Below are 15,829 nucleotides of genomic sequence, written 5' to 3'. Positions count from 1 at the left end.
TTTTTCTCGTTTTCTAAATTTCTATAATGGGGTTATCTTATTTCCTCGCTATCTGAATATCTGTGAAAAATTTTTAAGGCGATGCTGGAGTTCGTCTATTTTATCGACGAAAATGCAATAATTTTCGTATATATTACTTTTATAGATTTGAAAATTAGAGTACAGACACTAATGGAAAAACGCGGATGAAATTCAATCCCCGTGTTACGTGAAAGGGGCTCACGTGAAAGAATAGTACTGTGCTTTCACTATAATGAGCCTAGGTGCTTTTTAATATATGAGAAAAGATTGTGTATAAAACTACAGTGTATGGATGCGTGCTATATTAATGTAGTGGTAAACATCGACACACACTACATCCTACACAATACCGCGTGCATGCATACGCACAAAGTCTTTGGTAAAACAGCGATATTTCGGCCGTCGCTTCAGCATCGCCTTAACATTCCCCGCGCGAATAATAACTCTTTAAGTCAAATGCTCACACTCAATTTGCGACTCGTCGTGCACGAGCTTCCGGAAACGGTCGAGCACCTGCCTCGAATTGTAATGGAGGAGGAAGAGTCGCCTGTCGTCGGGGATATCGTGGACGCTGTCCAGGAACACGGAGCCGAGATTTGTAGAAGGAATAGGTAGTCCGAGGACGGCCGACAATGTCGCCGCAATATCGAGTTGCTCGATCTCAATCGGCTCACCGTCCGCCTGACGACAAGACGGCTCAAAAGGCAGCCCTGTCATAATAAACGGCACCGTTGTCTCTTCCGGCGTCGAGCCGCCGTGACCGCCCGAGTCCTTCATCCCATGATCACCACAGACGACGAAGAGTGTAAATATTTTTCTCTGCAAATAAATGAGCAAACATACAATTTTATTACGTTGCAAATAAGAATAAAATAATTCCAATATTTCTCTTTCTTTTTTAAATAACATTTTATAAATTATATATATATATATATAAACTATTTTTATACACATTATGCATATTCTGAAAAAAAAAGAGAAAAAGATAATAAAGCAAAGATTGAGATAATTTTCCAAGCACTAACCCTATACCAATCTTTCACTTTTTGGGCTATTTGAGCGACAATCCCATCCATTTCCCGTAATTTAGGCTTAATCGAAGGGCCAAACGGACCTTCGACGTGGCCAATGTGATCTAGTCCGAGATAATGAAGAATCATCACAGACCAATCGTAGGAATTCAACTCGTCTTGTAGGTGTCGAGTTACATTATTATCTACCTGTTTAAAATTTAGCAAACAGTTAGTCTCGCAATACCAATATCTTATAAACAAAGATACATTAATTACATTAATTATTGTGATACATTAATTACCTCCGTGAAGTCTGTAACGAAAAACGAAGTGGTGCCATCGTGACGATCAAATGTACGGGGAAACAGAGAGAGCCAAGTGTCATCCCCGTAAAATATTAATCTGTGCCCGTGCTCCTTCGCTTGAAGCAACAGATTGTCGCTCTGCAGAGGCTTACTCCCAAAGTTCAGTACTACATCTACAAAGTTCGGCACTGTACCAGTCATCATCGCCTAGCAAATAAAGATTCCTACAAACTGGCTCCTCAGGCGTGTTGGAATACTTTCGAACGGATCGCTAGCAAAATTAGCTGAAACCTTACTTTTATCCTGGGCATCGTCACCGTCGGCGACTGCAATTTAGCCCGCAGCAGACATCCCGAGGAGTGCTCTGCTAGTAGACTACTAGACAACGGCATGGCGACTTTTCCCATTGGACCCGCGACGAAATCCCACCTCAGTCCGTCGATCACCATGATTATCAATCTAAATGCTTTTCGTTCGTATAACTCACGTTTGTCTACTCTGCAAGCAGTACGATAAATTTTGAATTAGAATATCAACAAATGAATTGATAAATGCATGTTAACAATTATTTAATATATAATTTGATGATGAAAATGGAATACTATGTAATATTTCGATTTGAATATATTTTTAACTTCCTTACAGTATTAATGAAAATAAAATGACGTTTTATTATAGCTTTGTAGATATATCAGTTAAAATAAAATTATACTTTTATAACATTGAAAGTTGTTTATACAAACTGATTTATATTAATTATATTAATCATGTTTAATGTAAATATGATCAATTAATATTTATATATACTAATCATATATATATATTATTAGTAAATTACACTTATATTATTTACTACTATTTATGAACACTATTTATTTAACATTATTTATTAATAGATACATTAAAGCGACTAATAATTTTAGGTCTATTTCTCTTTACATTTTGAAAGTTGTTTTCGGGTGAAGAATAATGCACGTGCCTTCGATCTTTCCTTTAGAGATCAAACAGCATAGGCACTCTTGTTTTATCTTCTTATTTTACAGATTACTGATCACTCTTCCTATTTTTTAAATAAAATTTTAAACAAATTCCTAAAGGTAAATAGAGCCCCTTCTCCTTTTTTCCTCCACGATAATCTTAAGGTTAACTCACCTCACGTCACCGACGTAATCCGGGATATCCGATTCCGAGGCGATCGTGTCATTCGTGTCGGCATGATGAGCGACGGGGAAGAAACCGTATAGAAACAAAGCGATAGAAATCGGTGCGACCAGCAGCACGTACAACAATAACAAATTATGTCCGGGCATCCTTCCATAACTCCGACAGGCAAGTGCAAAGCGTCCGATGTTTAGAGCAGTCAGCTGATAAGACAAGAGTGGCAAGTGCCGGCTATCGAAATTCGACTCTTGCAATCGATCGCCGTGATATTCGATCTCTCGATCCGCGAGATTTCAAATTTCTCGCGTTCGCCATCGAATTTAAATTGGAGTAATATATCATGTATGTACAGTCGTGGACACATCGGTTGCGACACTTTTTTTTATAGGTTTCTAATATATATTTAATATACATCTTTATATATATTTAATATACATCTAATATATATTTAATATACATTTCTAATATATATTTAATATACATAATATATAGTTTATAGATAACTAATATTTTGTAAATGCGAACCACGATGTACCATCTTTAGTCTAGAGACAGTACAACACCAATCGTGGTCCGCATTTGCAAAATATTAGTCCGTTTTGAAACTTATAAAAAAGAAAGTGTCGCAACCGATGTGTCCATGACTGTACATACCGAGGTGGAAAATTTTACGTGACGTCACAAGTTTGTCTGACAAAATTTGATCTGATTGATCAAATTAAAAAATTGCTACCATTATATATCATTACAATGCTAAAAATCTTTTCCGCGTGATATTTCTTGCATGATAAGTGATTCAAAAAGAAGCAAATAATACGTATATACGTAAAACAAATGTGATAAAAAAAATGTGAATGCAATAATTAAAAACATACGATACACATAAATAGTTAAATTAATAATAAAAAATTCTTTGTAATAAGTTAAAGATCTTTATTAATAATTATAGCATTTAGTATTAAATTGATTGTCAATTTAATTTGTAATATTATTATTCCAGCTTTAGGAGCGTATTTTAGGATCGACTTCAAAGAACTGAAAAATATATATATATATTCACACACATAAAATATTATTAAGCACTATAAGAACCTGCTTCAACCGTATAAAAGACAGTTATTTATTGAAGTTGCACGGTCTAAATTTCATTCATTAATTATATTCATACACGGAGAGAATTTTCTTATAAAATTTACCCTGAATTTCATGTTAATTGTGAGACAATATAGTATTTAGATAAATTTTACTGTGCACTACAATAAATTTTACTGCAAAATCTTATTGTAGTGCACAGTAACATTTGCCTAATACTATATTGTCTCATAATTAACATGATTTGCAGAGTAAATTAAAAAAAAAATTCTCTCCGTGTATAAATTCAATAATTACACAGCGATATATATTGAAATTGCACTTCTCGCGCCGTCAAAATCGAAGGAAATTGATTTTGCGAAAGCAAGATCCTCCCTCGGAAATCGCGCGCTCGACGGACGCGGGCGCGTGGCTTCCGCACGGTATATAGCGTGACAACCGCGCGTCCGCGTCCGCGGGCGTCCGCGTCGCGGCCACCCCCTAGGAAAGCTCGAGCGAGCTCAACCGTCGCCGGATCAATAAGTGGAGGTGGACTGTTTTGTCGGCCTACGCGCGGCGCAACGTAACGTTAGCTGACGCTCCGCCAGCGCAAGCGGGGCTCTGTCATTCGCGAGGCGTTCGCGCGTGTGGTGTCGCGAGGATCATGCCCCGGTAATTCCCCCGCTGTCCTCCCCCGAAAAAAAAACCCGTGTGCGTGTGTTTGGCTCCTCGCCGACGCTTCGTCCGTCGGAAATTGTAAGTGAGTGCCACGATATAACAGCGCGCGTCCTCTCGCACTCGCGTGCGCGAGCTCGCGGTTCACGAGCCGATCGAATCCTCTGCTCCTGGCAGAGTCCCAGGTCTCTCGACGCGTCCCTCGCGACTCACGCGACTTTTCGACCGCTTCCGGGAAATCCCCCTCGGATCCGCGAACCTTATCTCCCGTTAGATATTTCCCGAGCGAATTCGATCTCTTGACGCTTCGTCTTTCTCTGACATTGACCTCCACACATCTGTTATACCTATGTAAACGTCGGAGCGTCTTCGAGAGTCTCGACATATCCAATTCTTGAAATTATAACAAATCTTCGATTGTTGAGTATGAAAATGACCGTGAAATCGTATTCTTTTCTATCCGCAAGTCAGCTTCAACTGAAACTTAATCCATTAACGACACTATCTTGAGAGAAATACTTATAAATGTGTACGTAGAACTTTCATGCAAACATAATTAATACCCCCCCTTTTAAAGTTTTCTGAAATATTAAATTACGAGCTATTTAATCATTTTAATATTAATTCGGAAAAGCGCGAATTATGTGAGGCAATTGAAATTCTTCATATTGTAATTATTGTAAGAGTCCTTGTGAGACAAATATACATATGTCAATTAAGCCTGACGGTAAACGCGTCGGCTGTTAATTGATAAGTAATTTACGCTTTTCTTTCATGCCCGTGAAGCATTCGCGGATTAAACGGAACGGACAATTTCAGCGGCAATGGCATCGCTGGAGGACAGCTGGAAGGAAGCCACGGAGGGCCTGGACGCCGCGGTCTGCGACTCCTGGTTCACCCGCCTGCAGGAGGTCTACTCGGAGGAGAAACGCAAGTACCACAACCTGGACTCGCTCAGGGACAAGCTGAATCACTACTACGAAATCAAAAGCAATCTCAAAAACCCGCGGGCCGTCCTGCTCGCCATATTCTTTCAAAAGTGAGTGCAGCGCGGCGGCAACGAACGCGACGATAGAAGATCTTGGCAGCGTTATTTTTCCTTTTACTCAAACGGAATTTGTTATGTTACATCGTTTCGCTCAGCAACACTGATTGACTCGAAATTATCTAACGTTGCAGCTTCGAGTACGATCCTAAAGCTCTGGTCTTCAGCGAGGACAAAAATCTCGAGCAGTTCAACGCTTTCGCCGACGAGGCCGAAATTCCATCGGTGAGTAAACAGTCCTGCGACCTTCTGTTCGTTAATCTCTCACGGGAATTTAATTCTCAGCCTCTCGTTTGACGTACCTTTTTTCTCAAACTTTCCAGATCGTAAAATTTTTGATACAGTTTATACGAAAAGAAAAATGTTAAAATACTGAAGAATAGAACGAAAAAGAGAAGTAACTTAAATCATAATCGTTTGAAAGTTTATCAACACTTTTTGGAGTCAAAGACAGAATGAATTCCCGAGAGATGAATAATCGAATTCTGTCATATTCACAACGGTGACCTGAGTGATTTGATAATAATAATAATTCTAGGACGCGGATCTCAGAGAAGAGACTTGTGCTCTGCTCAAAGTAGCGGCGACTCACAGCACCGAGGCGCACAAGGTTGGCGGTGCCTTCGGCAGCGAGGATGCTCACTACTTCCTGGACCTGGATATGGCGGTACTCGGCTCCCCTCCGGACAGTTACGCCGAGTACAGGGAGCGAATACGCGGGGAGTACTCTTTCCTCAGCGAGCCCATGTACACGGCACTACGGCTGAAGGTGAGTCATCCCGTTTAACCCCGAAGTGTATGTATAACGTGAACGACAAAAAGAAATGGTTTCGACTTGAACCAAATATTATCAAAAAATACAAAGCTGTACCGAGATGATAATAATAATAACAAATCATTATTATAATTCCAATAATAATAGCAGTAATAATAACTATAATTCTAATAATTATTATTATTAGAAGACTTTAGAGAGTCTTCTTTTACGGAATGTTATTAATTCAATGGAACAAACTTTAATAAAAATCTTAAAATATTGTTATTATTCTGAGATTATTATTAAATTCCGTTGGATTTACCGGTCATAAAGAAGACTAGAGTGTTTCTCAAAATTCAAATCTAGAAGATATTGTATCTAGAAAAAAATTATCTTGTAAAAAAAAATGTTAAGTGCTATATTTATTGTAATCTCCATCTGAGAGATCTATATAATATACTGCATCTTTTTTTTCTCTACATCTTTAAAAATTGTGTCTGAAGTGGAAAAGAATTTAGCGCACATTTACGTAAAGACAGGCTAACCATATTCATTCTGACGCCTCATTTCCTCAGGTGTTGCAGAACTTCCTGCAGATCCCGAACATCTTCGCCACCGTGGAGTTTCGCGACAAGCTGGAGGAGCAGGCGCGCCAGAACATCCAAGCGGAGGTGGAGATGCTGTCTTAGAGCTTCGTCGTCGCTTTGCTTTAACGCGGCGCGTTTTCACGCGCTTGACGTCCCGCGAGGACGATCCGCTGATCCAGGAGCCGCTCTTCCCCTCCCCCGTCGGAGGGAGTTTTCCCCGTCGAAGAGCCAATCGCGGTGCGAACACACGTTTTAGATGCCTACCTCACGGAGACGCGCCGGGGTTTCTGCAGAAACGCGAAACAACATGCTGAATGCAGCGAGTCTCTTGGGACCGAGGGAGAAAAATATTAAGATCGCGTTCGCGCGCTTCAGAGTTTCTATAAAGAATTTACGTAACTGTTTATGCACGATATTGTTAATTACTGTGCGTTCTACGTAAACATTCCGCGCGCTGATTTGTTGGAGATTTGAGTTACTTCAATTTTAATAGGTAACACACTTGAGGATTAACAATGTTTTAATTGACGAATACTTACGATTGCAGGTAATTGTAAGTATTTCTGTGATGTAGACGAGAAAGAAAGAGTGGAAGATGATTCAAGGAGGATTCTACACGGAGAGAATTTTCTTTTAAAATTTACCCTGAAAATCATGTTAATTGTGAAACAATATAGTATTTAGGTAAATTTTACTGTGCACTACAATAAATTTTACTGCAAAATCTTATTGTAGTGCACAGTAAAATTTGCCTAAATACTATATTGTCCCATAATTAACATGATTTGCAGGGTAAATTTAAAAAAAAAATTCTCTCCGTGTAGATTACAATTATAAATAATGAATACATGTACATATGTGTATTATTTCTAAAGAGCTAGTGATACATATACTTTAATTTAATAATTGTTCGAAACTTGTCTTTCTCTTGTGATCTTGCACGTTGAAATTCGAGAAGTAACGACCACCGCGCCGGTTCGTCGTGTCACCTTAGGAATTTGTGAATGGAATTGACGTATCGATAAATGTAATACCAGTATATATTTTAGAGAGCATATTTTCACCCCCCACCGCACTATTGCGAAACGGAAACGGAAATCAAAAAAGTGGCCCGAGATCAGAAGGGAGGACAAGCGCGCTCGGCGCGCTCGCTCCTCGGAGCGTATTTTCATGTTTGCGTCCTTGAGGAACCCTCGAAACGGGTGGAGCGCTCAGAAGTTCTTCCTATCGGAAGTGTCTGTAAAAGTCTCTTCGAAGTTTTCCAGATGATCCGAAAAACTTCGCATGATGTCGCGTCCACAAATACTTTTCGAAACAATTTAAGCTTATATATACATATATATGTATATTTCCTCGATTCTGGCAAAGCATTTCTGGCATGCATTTTACGCAAGTTTTGAAAATCGATCACCGCTGTGCATACGTGTGTGGAAAGCGTGTTTTAAGGCCCGCATTCGGAGATATTAATAGAAAGAAAATGAGTTGTTTGTTGAGAATGATAATTAAAACGAGACGTTTTCCGAGGCTCGCGATTGAGAAAATTGCTGATGGAAATATTACAAATATTAAATACGATGTACAATGAAAAATAAAGATGATTATTAAATACGTCTGTCTGTACTATAACACTGTATCCTTATTAAAGAAACACAAAGTTATTCACGAAGCGCGTAATAAAATGTTTTCGAAATTCTGTAAAATCATAAAATAAAATTTTATAAGATTACTTAATATAATATAATGATGTGAGAAAAATGAACGTTTAAAAACAATTTTCTTAAGTTTCAGATTCTCAAGAAGATATATTTTCCCCCAAAACAACAAATTTTTAAATGAGATTTCAAATAAATGTTGATAATGCAATTGATGAATCTTATAAATTATTGCATATTTTTGCTTTTTTAGGCTACATTCCAAAACGTTGTTTTTTAGGAAAATTTCACTAAAAATCTATAGCATACGTAACGTAAACTATAGCTTCTTAGCAAACTTTTCCTCGAAAGCAACGTTTTGAAATGTATAGCTTTATAGAAGTTTTTTTTTATCTCTGTGTTTCTACAGGAGAATCACGAATTTGATTATAATTTAATCTTTTCTCAACGTACGTTCAAGTTCCTTTCTTAAATTTCTTAAGGTATTTACTTGTACACAAATATATTTATTCTTGCTTCCGTCGATCGATCTTCGCGGCGTTTCCAAGTAACTGACAGTTTACCTTAGATACGCGCGTCCTTGCCAGGATTAATCAACCAGAGAATTGTTGCTGAAGAGTGGGAGAATTCTTATGGAATATTAAAGGTCTATTCTGATCGATTTATCATCGGAAATCGACATTATGCCGCACCAGCTCGAAGCGAGTGAAAAAACTTGCGACGACAATGAGGTAAAAAACCACCGATACGAAGTGCTCCTTCGAGACACGTTGCATCATCGGAATTCGCATCGATGCATTAAAATGTATCGTTCGATCGAAGATCTTATTTTGATAACAACGATCATTTGATTCTCAAATAGACTTTAAATCAACTTCTTTTTTAATCTCGCGAGTTACGTAATAGTAATCTCCATAAAATATTTAAAAATATAACACAGTAATATAAAAAATATACATGACAAAATGTAAAATTTATTTAAAAACGTGAAATACATTTCTATAATACAAAAAAATATATAATAATAGTGTGGAATTAAGGCAAGATTAGACAAGAAGTTAGGCAAGAAAGGAGGCTCTTAATTAAATTGTTGCGAGCACAGCGATTTGCCGCAGGTGCCGAAATATCAAAACAATTATCGGACGGAGCCACAGAATCCGTTCAAGACCGATCTGGTGGACAAGATCGTGAAATCGGTGATGAACAATCGTTTGGACGAGATCGCCTACGACGACGCGGAGGCCGTGAAATTATGCGGAGACATCGCCGCGGAAATACGACGGCGCGTGAAGAAGCTCAACTTCGACAGGTGCGTGGCGGATTTCCTAGAGAGGAAAAGGGGCGGGGGAGAGGAGATCTTCTCCATAAATGTTAGATTTATAAATATACGATCAAAAGTAGCATCAGTCCCAATATCGACAACGCAAGTAAATCATTTAGATTCTTTGTTTTTTTTCTCTCTCAAAACATTCCAAAGCACAAGAAAAAACAGTATGCTAAAATAACAACAAAATAATAACTTCTATATATTTACAGCTCCTTTTATATATTTAATTTATCTTAGAGATCGATATCTATTTCTGAAGTATATAGAATTTTGGATAACTTGACCGGGCGTTGACACGAGCTTGGCGACTGCAGGTATAATTCACAAAAATTCCTCGAGCGTTACGAAAAAAAATCCCTTTCCCTTCCACAGGCACAGGATTGTCGTCACGGTCACTCTAATCGAGAAAACCAGTCAGTCCGTGGAAACCACCCTCGGCTTCCTCTGGGACGGCGACAGAGATAGATACTCCGCCTTTACGTTCGAGGGTCGCACTTTTCACGCTCAGTGTAGTGTGTTCGGCGTTTATTACGAGTGAAACGCGCACCGCGAACCTGTTTCCGGATTCCTCGCGACGGGTTTTTTGATTATACGGGGGAAAAAAAATTCATCATGCGAACAGTGAGGCTGCGGTGACATTTCATCTCCGTAGAATTTTTCGCTCCGCGATTACACGGGATAGTTATTTATTATATAATTTATACATCAATTGATTGCATTTATGCAAAATCTCGTGGAGACAGTCAATCAGTGATATTCGCTCATCAGTCCGTGTTTTTGTTCGTGCGAAAGTATAAGTCGCGCTCTTCTCTCTCTCTCTTTCACGTGAAGGAACATATTTCAGACATTGTGATCTAGCCAGGTGATATTCTTAAGATAACAGTCTATTTAAAAACGTCGATGAGAGTAGATACACGGAGAAAATGTTATTTTAAAATTTAAAATAACTAATTTAAATTTTAAAGGAAAATTCTCTCCGTATATACATAGCTCTCTCACTTAAAATTATTATTTTTCCTTTATCCTCTTTTATTTTATAATTATCTACATTTCGAATGCACGTGACGTTTCTCTCCCGTATATTAGACTCAATTGTTTGAAAAAAAAAACTGGTTTTATCGCTTCATTACTTCCAAGAAATGTGACTGCCGTCCGTTTCTTTTTCTCAATCTAAAACAGCGAGAATTCGCAGAATGTGTGGGAAACTCTGCTTCTTCATTGCCGTGATGTGCCTGGCGAAAGGCGCGGTGTTTGACAGATCCGAGTTGTCCTGTCAAAAGAACATTTATCCCTACACCGGCACCAAGACCGCGTATTATTACGCTCATTACGAAACCGGAGACACCATGACTCTAGAGGGTGAGTATATGTACTCGTCGCCGTATTTCCTGAAGGCCCGCGAATGTTCGCGAGATCAGAATTGGATAAGACCTGATTTTCGACCGTGCGATTTTCAGACTGCCAACCTGTGCAGATATGGATGCTGAACACAGGCGGGATGCGATATCCGAGCGAGTCTAATATTGCGCGGATCCAGAATCTCACGCACATTCGAGATCTTATACTAGCGGGCAACGGGACCTGTGAGTGAGAGAATCCTAAAGATTTCCAAGTTCTCCGACGGTCGTTCGAGCGACGCGACGGGGTGACCGCGTACGCGGGGTATGCTTTATCTTTGCGACTCTAACGACCGCTCCCGTAGGCGCGAAGTTCCACGAAAGGACTGATCTGAAGAATTGGAAACCTTGCCCCGAGATGGCCGTCGGTAAGGGAAAGCACTTGGCGTTACAGGGTGAAAAGGATTTGGAGTCGCTCGCCACAAGAATCAAAGAGAAATTGCCGGGGCTCTTCAAAACGAACGCGACCAATTATTACAAGGTAACGAAGGATATTACGATACGGAGGAGATTCAATTTTTGTTTTCTCTTTTCTCTCAATCTAAAAAGCATTGTAAAATACGATATAAATATAATAAGTTAATGTAAAAATTATTTAATGTATATATAATATATATAATATATAATATATAATAATATATAATATATATAATATATAATATATATAATATATAATACATAATAATATATAATATATAATAATATATAATATATATAATATATATAATAAATTAGTGTAAAATTATTTAATTTATAATAAATAAGTTATATATATATATATATTTATATAATTATTTATATATAATATTAAGTTATATAATATATTTATATTATTAATTTATACATCTTCATGTCTTAAATATTTTTATATATTAATAAATCTATTAATTAATAAATCAATCCGACGATTAATGTTACAGTTTAGATCAACGGCCTCGCAACATACCATCGCTAGTATGGAGTCCTTCATGAAAGGAGTCTTGGACTATAGCCCCGAAATATTGCCGACTAACGGCGCTTCGCCGCAGGTAATATTAACAAATTGGAAAAAGCTGTACTTTCTTAAAGAATTAATAGACGGCCGGTGAGTGAAGTAACGATCTAGACTCTAGAGAATAATTTAATTGACCACAACTGAAAGTTTCAATAGGTTGAAGGAAAGTTTCTTTTAGAAACACATCAGTATGTAAAAACGAGTATGCAAATATCAGTTTAATTTATAATGCGCATTCTACTATAATAGACAATATATATATGTCATTGAGGATGTCGTTAACGTGTCAATTAAAAACCGGTATTTTTCAACATGTCCAGTGTTTTTCTACTTCATAACATACGATCGTTTGGTGAAATCTAACTAAAACTTCATTATTTTTAAATTTAAGTATCAATGAAGATTATTGTGTAAAAAGAAATTAATAGACCTTTTTATCTGACTGTATCTTTTTACCTTCTAGTTCGAATCGATGAACGTACAAAAAACAATCACAAAATCCTCACAAAGGGATTTCAGTAACACGTCGATCAAGCTTGAAGTGGTGCCGATCGTTAATGACATTTTGTTGAAGGTAACAAATCAATAGTCTGCACGTATTTCATTAAAGCTCACTTCGGGTAATCGATAATTGAAGGACTGCAACAAAAGGCTAACCCACAGTGTAGCCGAATACGTGATACTGGTATAGAAAAACGGGATGTTTTTCCATCGCTTTAAAGACGAATTTTTTTGTTTTTACAAAATGGTTAGCCCACTGTTGCGGCAAACTCTTCCCATTTATTTTAAAATTCTAATAATTTTCCGTGCCGTGCAACGCGAGAAAGAGTCTGAAAGAGTCATTCAGGAAGACACTCTCAAAATTGTTAATTTTTTTCCCCCTTTTGCGAAAACACATTGCGAATATTAATAAATTGGTAAACGTATGAAAATTTCTCATAGTATCTATTTAAAATAGCCATACGACATTTGCGTGTCTTGGAAGAATGAGAGGAAGAAGTACAAGGAGATGCACGCGTTTCTTAACGGCCCGGAAATGATGACAGTCCTCGCGAATATCGGTCAGCGTTTGGGCCTCCCCATCAGCCGAGGTGAGTAACCAATCACCGAGCGATATCAGCTTTTAAATAATAATGATAATAATAATAATAATAATAACTTTAATGCGCGCCTCTAATTCCAAATAATAGTATGAATATACGTTTGAGTAGATTTAGAAGTGCCAGTTGCACAAAACAGACGGGACAGCAGCTGAGGAGCCGATTTGAAGCCGTACCCGATTATCAATTATTAGCAATCAATTATCAATTTCCTGCAGTTATCAATCAGCGAATTTCCTGTTGTTACGCAATAATTTCAGAGGATGCGAGACTATTTTACAACGCGTGTCGTTTCGAGAAAGCCTTGCACCCGGACAAACCGTCGCCCTGGTGCGACGTGTTCACCCACGGCGAGATGCGGATCTTCGAGTACGTCGAAGATCTGCTTTTTTACTACGACGTCGGTCCGGGGCAGAAGCTCAGCGGCGAGCTCGGGTGTCATCTCGTTCAGGACATGCTCGATCACTTCGCGTAAGCAAACCCCTTGGTTTCAACGAGAGATTTGACCTGAAGAAGCTCTCCTCTCTTTTTGATATCTTTTTTTTTTCTCACAACTAAAATTATGCAGGAAACTGGAGGAGCTGGAGGAACCGGACGACGAGCCGATGGGCGTGTTCTACTTCGCGCACTCGTACATGATGTCGCTGTTCTTGACCACGATGGGAATCGCCAAGGATCCCAGGCCGATCACGCCCGCGAACTTCCTAGACATGAGCGAGAGAAACTGGAGGGTTTCCCAGTTGGTGCCGTCCGCCGCGAATTTCGCGGCGATCTTCCACAGGTGATTGATCAGGATAACTATAAATAATTGACTGATTGCCAAGATATACGTCGCACGATGTCCGTCACATTGAAAAAGGGAATTAAGGGGTTAGGCCATCCCTGAGATTTTAAAATAATACTTAAAGTTTGGGATTTTTTTCGTGAGTAAATTGTTAACTTTATTCAAAATCTACTTACATTATTGTCCATATATTAGAAACTAAAAAAATATGTTTTTAATAATAGAATTAACTAAAATAAAGGGACTATGGGAGTTACATAGCGCGTGTTAAGTCATGCGCAATCAAAAATCAAATTAAATACAAAACAAATTTTAATAAAATAATTACATAGTAGCTAGTTGTTAGGAAGAATTTACATAACTAGTTCGTACGTTTCGGCTGAACTTTCCCATGACCCCTTTATTTAATTTAGTTAATTTTATTATTGATTAAAGGGAGTTCAAATATATTTCTTCATTTAAATATTTTTTTATTTTTCTTATGTAAAATAGCGGCGCACTGGCATACACCTTGCGGAATCCCTTTTTTTTATCAGTGTACAGGATTCCAGACACACGGCTTGACCTTAAGCAAAATACAAAAAATTTTCATTATCTACATATTAAAGACTAATAACGTAGGTGTTTTTCAAAATATTGATTTTTCTCAAAATAGCAGCTATTTTACGAAAGATTTGGTACTGGCAAAAATACAAATTTTTCGTAAAAATAGCTGCCAGAGTATTTGAGAAAAATCAATGTTTTGAAAAACTCCTACGTACTTCATTAGTCTTTAATATGTAGATAATGAAAATTTTTTGTATTTTGTTCAAACCGCGTGCCTGGAATCTTGTACATCGATTTGAAGTTACAGAAAAAAGGTATTCCGCAAGTAGGCCAGTGCGTCATTTTGGATATAAAAAAATAAAAATATATTTTTTTACTTTCTTATATATATATGTATATATACACACACAAAAATGTCCTCTAAACAAATTTTTAATAAAGTTATCTACCCACAAAAAAATCCCAAACTTAGATATCTTTTAAGGCCTCAAGAGTGACGTAACCCTTTAAGAAGAGCAAATCCAGACAACATCGGGATATAAGATGTCCCGTTAGAAAAGACGTCTTTAGAACGTCTTTAGACGCCTTTAAGTCTTCTGTCTCGATTTTGGACTTTGTATTGTCTGGGAATTTGATATTAAAAATTTTAGTTCACGCGAGTCCGACGATTCTTTTAGTTCTTCCTCAAAATAATTCTTCTCTCTTTCCCATCTATTTTATTTTATATGATTTTAATATATGTATTATGTATTATCTATATCGTACACCATTTGAAATATTTTTGTGTTAGATGCGAGTCGAGCGATGACGCCTTCAATTATGATTACGCCTTCAATGATGATTACGCCAATGATGTTTCCTTCAAAGTCACCTTCTACCTGAACGAGAATCCCGAGATCCTCGAAGGCTGCAGTGTGAACGGAGTCTGCGATTGGGCGCAGCTGAAGAAGCAGTTGGCCGCTATCGCGGCCAATTGCAGCGCGGAAGCTTGTAAAAAAGTCGCGAATTAACGTTGAAAGTCTATTATTTTTCTATTTTTCTTAATGCGAGATATTAGTCGCTTTTCAAAGTGATAAAGATAAAAATTAGGACGCGGTTGAAAAGTTATGATATGCCACGCAAAAATGATGACTTATTATGAATTTGTAATTGTGATACAATTACAAATTCTCGAATTTCATTCGAGTTAAACGAAGCAATAAAAAGCTCCTCCCTCTCGCCCCGTTCTAAATTTGAGAAAGAAGGTTAAAACAACACATACGTTTTCTTAATTCGTACTGCGGTAAAGAAACACTTGTTTGATCAATAAAGAGAGGAGAAAGGTCTGTTCTAGTTAACCTAGAGCCTTTTCAGCTATAAACTCCTTCCGCGCTTCGCCTGTGCACGTCCTCTCG

The 15,829-nt window shown here is 37.8% G+C and overlaps 4 protein-coding genes across 11 annotated transcripts in view; 3 read left to right on the top strand and 1 right to left on the bottom strand.

Moving 5' to 3' along the window:
• The window catches only part of LOC105456730 (GPI ethanolamine phosphate transferase 2), a 38,136-nt gene that overhangs the window by 6,978 nt on the left and 15,329 nt on the right, over positions 1-15,829 (bottom strand). Inside the window, exons 1-6 of one of the 5 annotated variants that reach the window (XM_011700986.1) lie at positions 6,594-6,679; positions 2,492-2,703; positions 1,636-1,837; positions 1,337-1,546; positions 1,047-1,241; positions 486-840 (exon numbers count right to left, since the gene is read on the bottom strand). In XM_011700986.1, the coding sequence (XP_011699288.1) occupies positions 486-840; positions 1,047-1,241; positions 1,337-1,546; positions 1,636-1,837; positions 2,492-2,703; positions 6,594-6,602 (1,183 nt within the window). In that variant the 5' untranslated portion in view covers positions 6,603-6,679. Of the gene's footprint in view, positions 1-485; positions 841-1,046; positions 1,242-1,336; positions 1,564-1,635; positions 1,838-2,278; positions 2,400-2,491; positions 2,704-6,593; positions 6,680-15,829 lie in introns of those variants that run through there. The other 4 variants (XM_011700988.1, XM_011700987.1, XM_011700989.1 and 1 more) reach the window with 4 other exon arrangements.
• Positions 4,128-7,322, top strand: LOC105456732. 4 transcript variants are annotated; one of them, XM_011700992.1, is made up of 6 exons: positions 4,128-4,327; positions 4,714-4,775; positions 5,066-5,285; positions 5,426-5,516; positions 5,830-6,060; positions 6,624-7,322. In XM_011700992.1, exons 2-6 carry the CDS (start codon positions 4,772-4,774, stop codon positions 6,735-6,737), a joined length of 660 nt encoding a protein of 219 aa, XP_011699294.1. In that variant the 5' UTR covers positions 4,128-4,327; positions 4,714-4,771; the 3' UTR covers positions 6,738-7,322. The 4 variants fall into 4 exon arrangements, with proteins under 4 accessions (XP_011699294.1, XP_011699297.1, XP_011699295.1 ...); XM_011700995.1 differs by lacking the exon at positions 4,714-4,775 and having other exon boundaries at positions 4,128-4,243; XM_011700993.1 differs by lacking the exon at positions 4,714-4,775.
• Positions 8,971-10,152, top strand: LOC105456799 (tctex1 domain-containing protein 3-like). The gene is made up of 3 exons (XM_011701111.1): positions 8,971-9,018; positions 9,403-9,596; positions 9,987-10,152. Exons 1-3 carry the CDS (start codon positions 8,971-8,973, stop codon positions 10,150-10,152), a joined length of 408 nt encoding a protein of 135 aa, XP_011699413.1.
• On the top strand, positions 10,808-15,814 carry LOC105456733 (multiple inositol polyphosphate phosphatase 1-like). The gene is made up of 9 exons (XM_011700996.1): positions 10,808-10,973; positions 11,072-11,197; positions 11,317-11,492; positions 11,932-12,039; positions 12,469-12,579; positions 12,964-13,096; positions 13,366-13,576; positions 13,674-13,886; positions 15,226-15,814. Exons 1-9 carry the CDS (start codon positions 10,808-10,810, stop codon positions 15,443-15,445), a joined length of 1,464 nt encoding a protein of 487 aa, XP_011699298.1. The 3' UTR covers positions 15,446-15,814.

Source organism: Wasmannia auropunctata, unplaced genomic scaffold, assembly GCF_000956235.1.
Source record: "Wasmannia auropunctata unplaced genomic scaffold, wasmannia.A_1.0 LD335556.1, whole genome shotgun sequence".
NCBI lineage: Eukaryota > Metazoa > Arthropoda > Insecta > Hymenoptera > Formicidae > Wasmannia > Wasmannia auropunctata.
The sequence above is the reverse complement of the archived record's forward strand: the minus strand, read 5'-3'. Positions and strand labels throughout refer to the sequence as shown.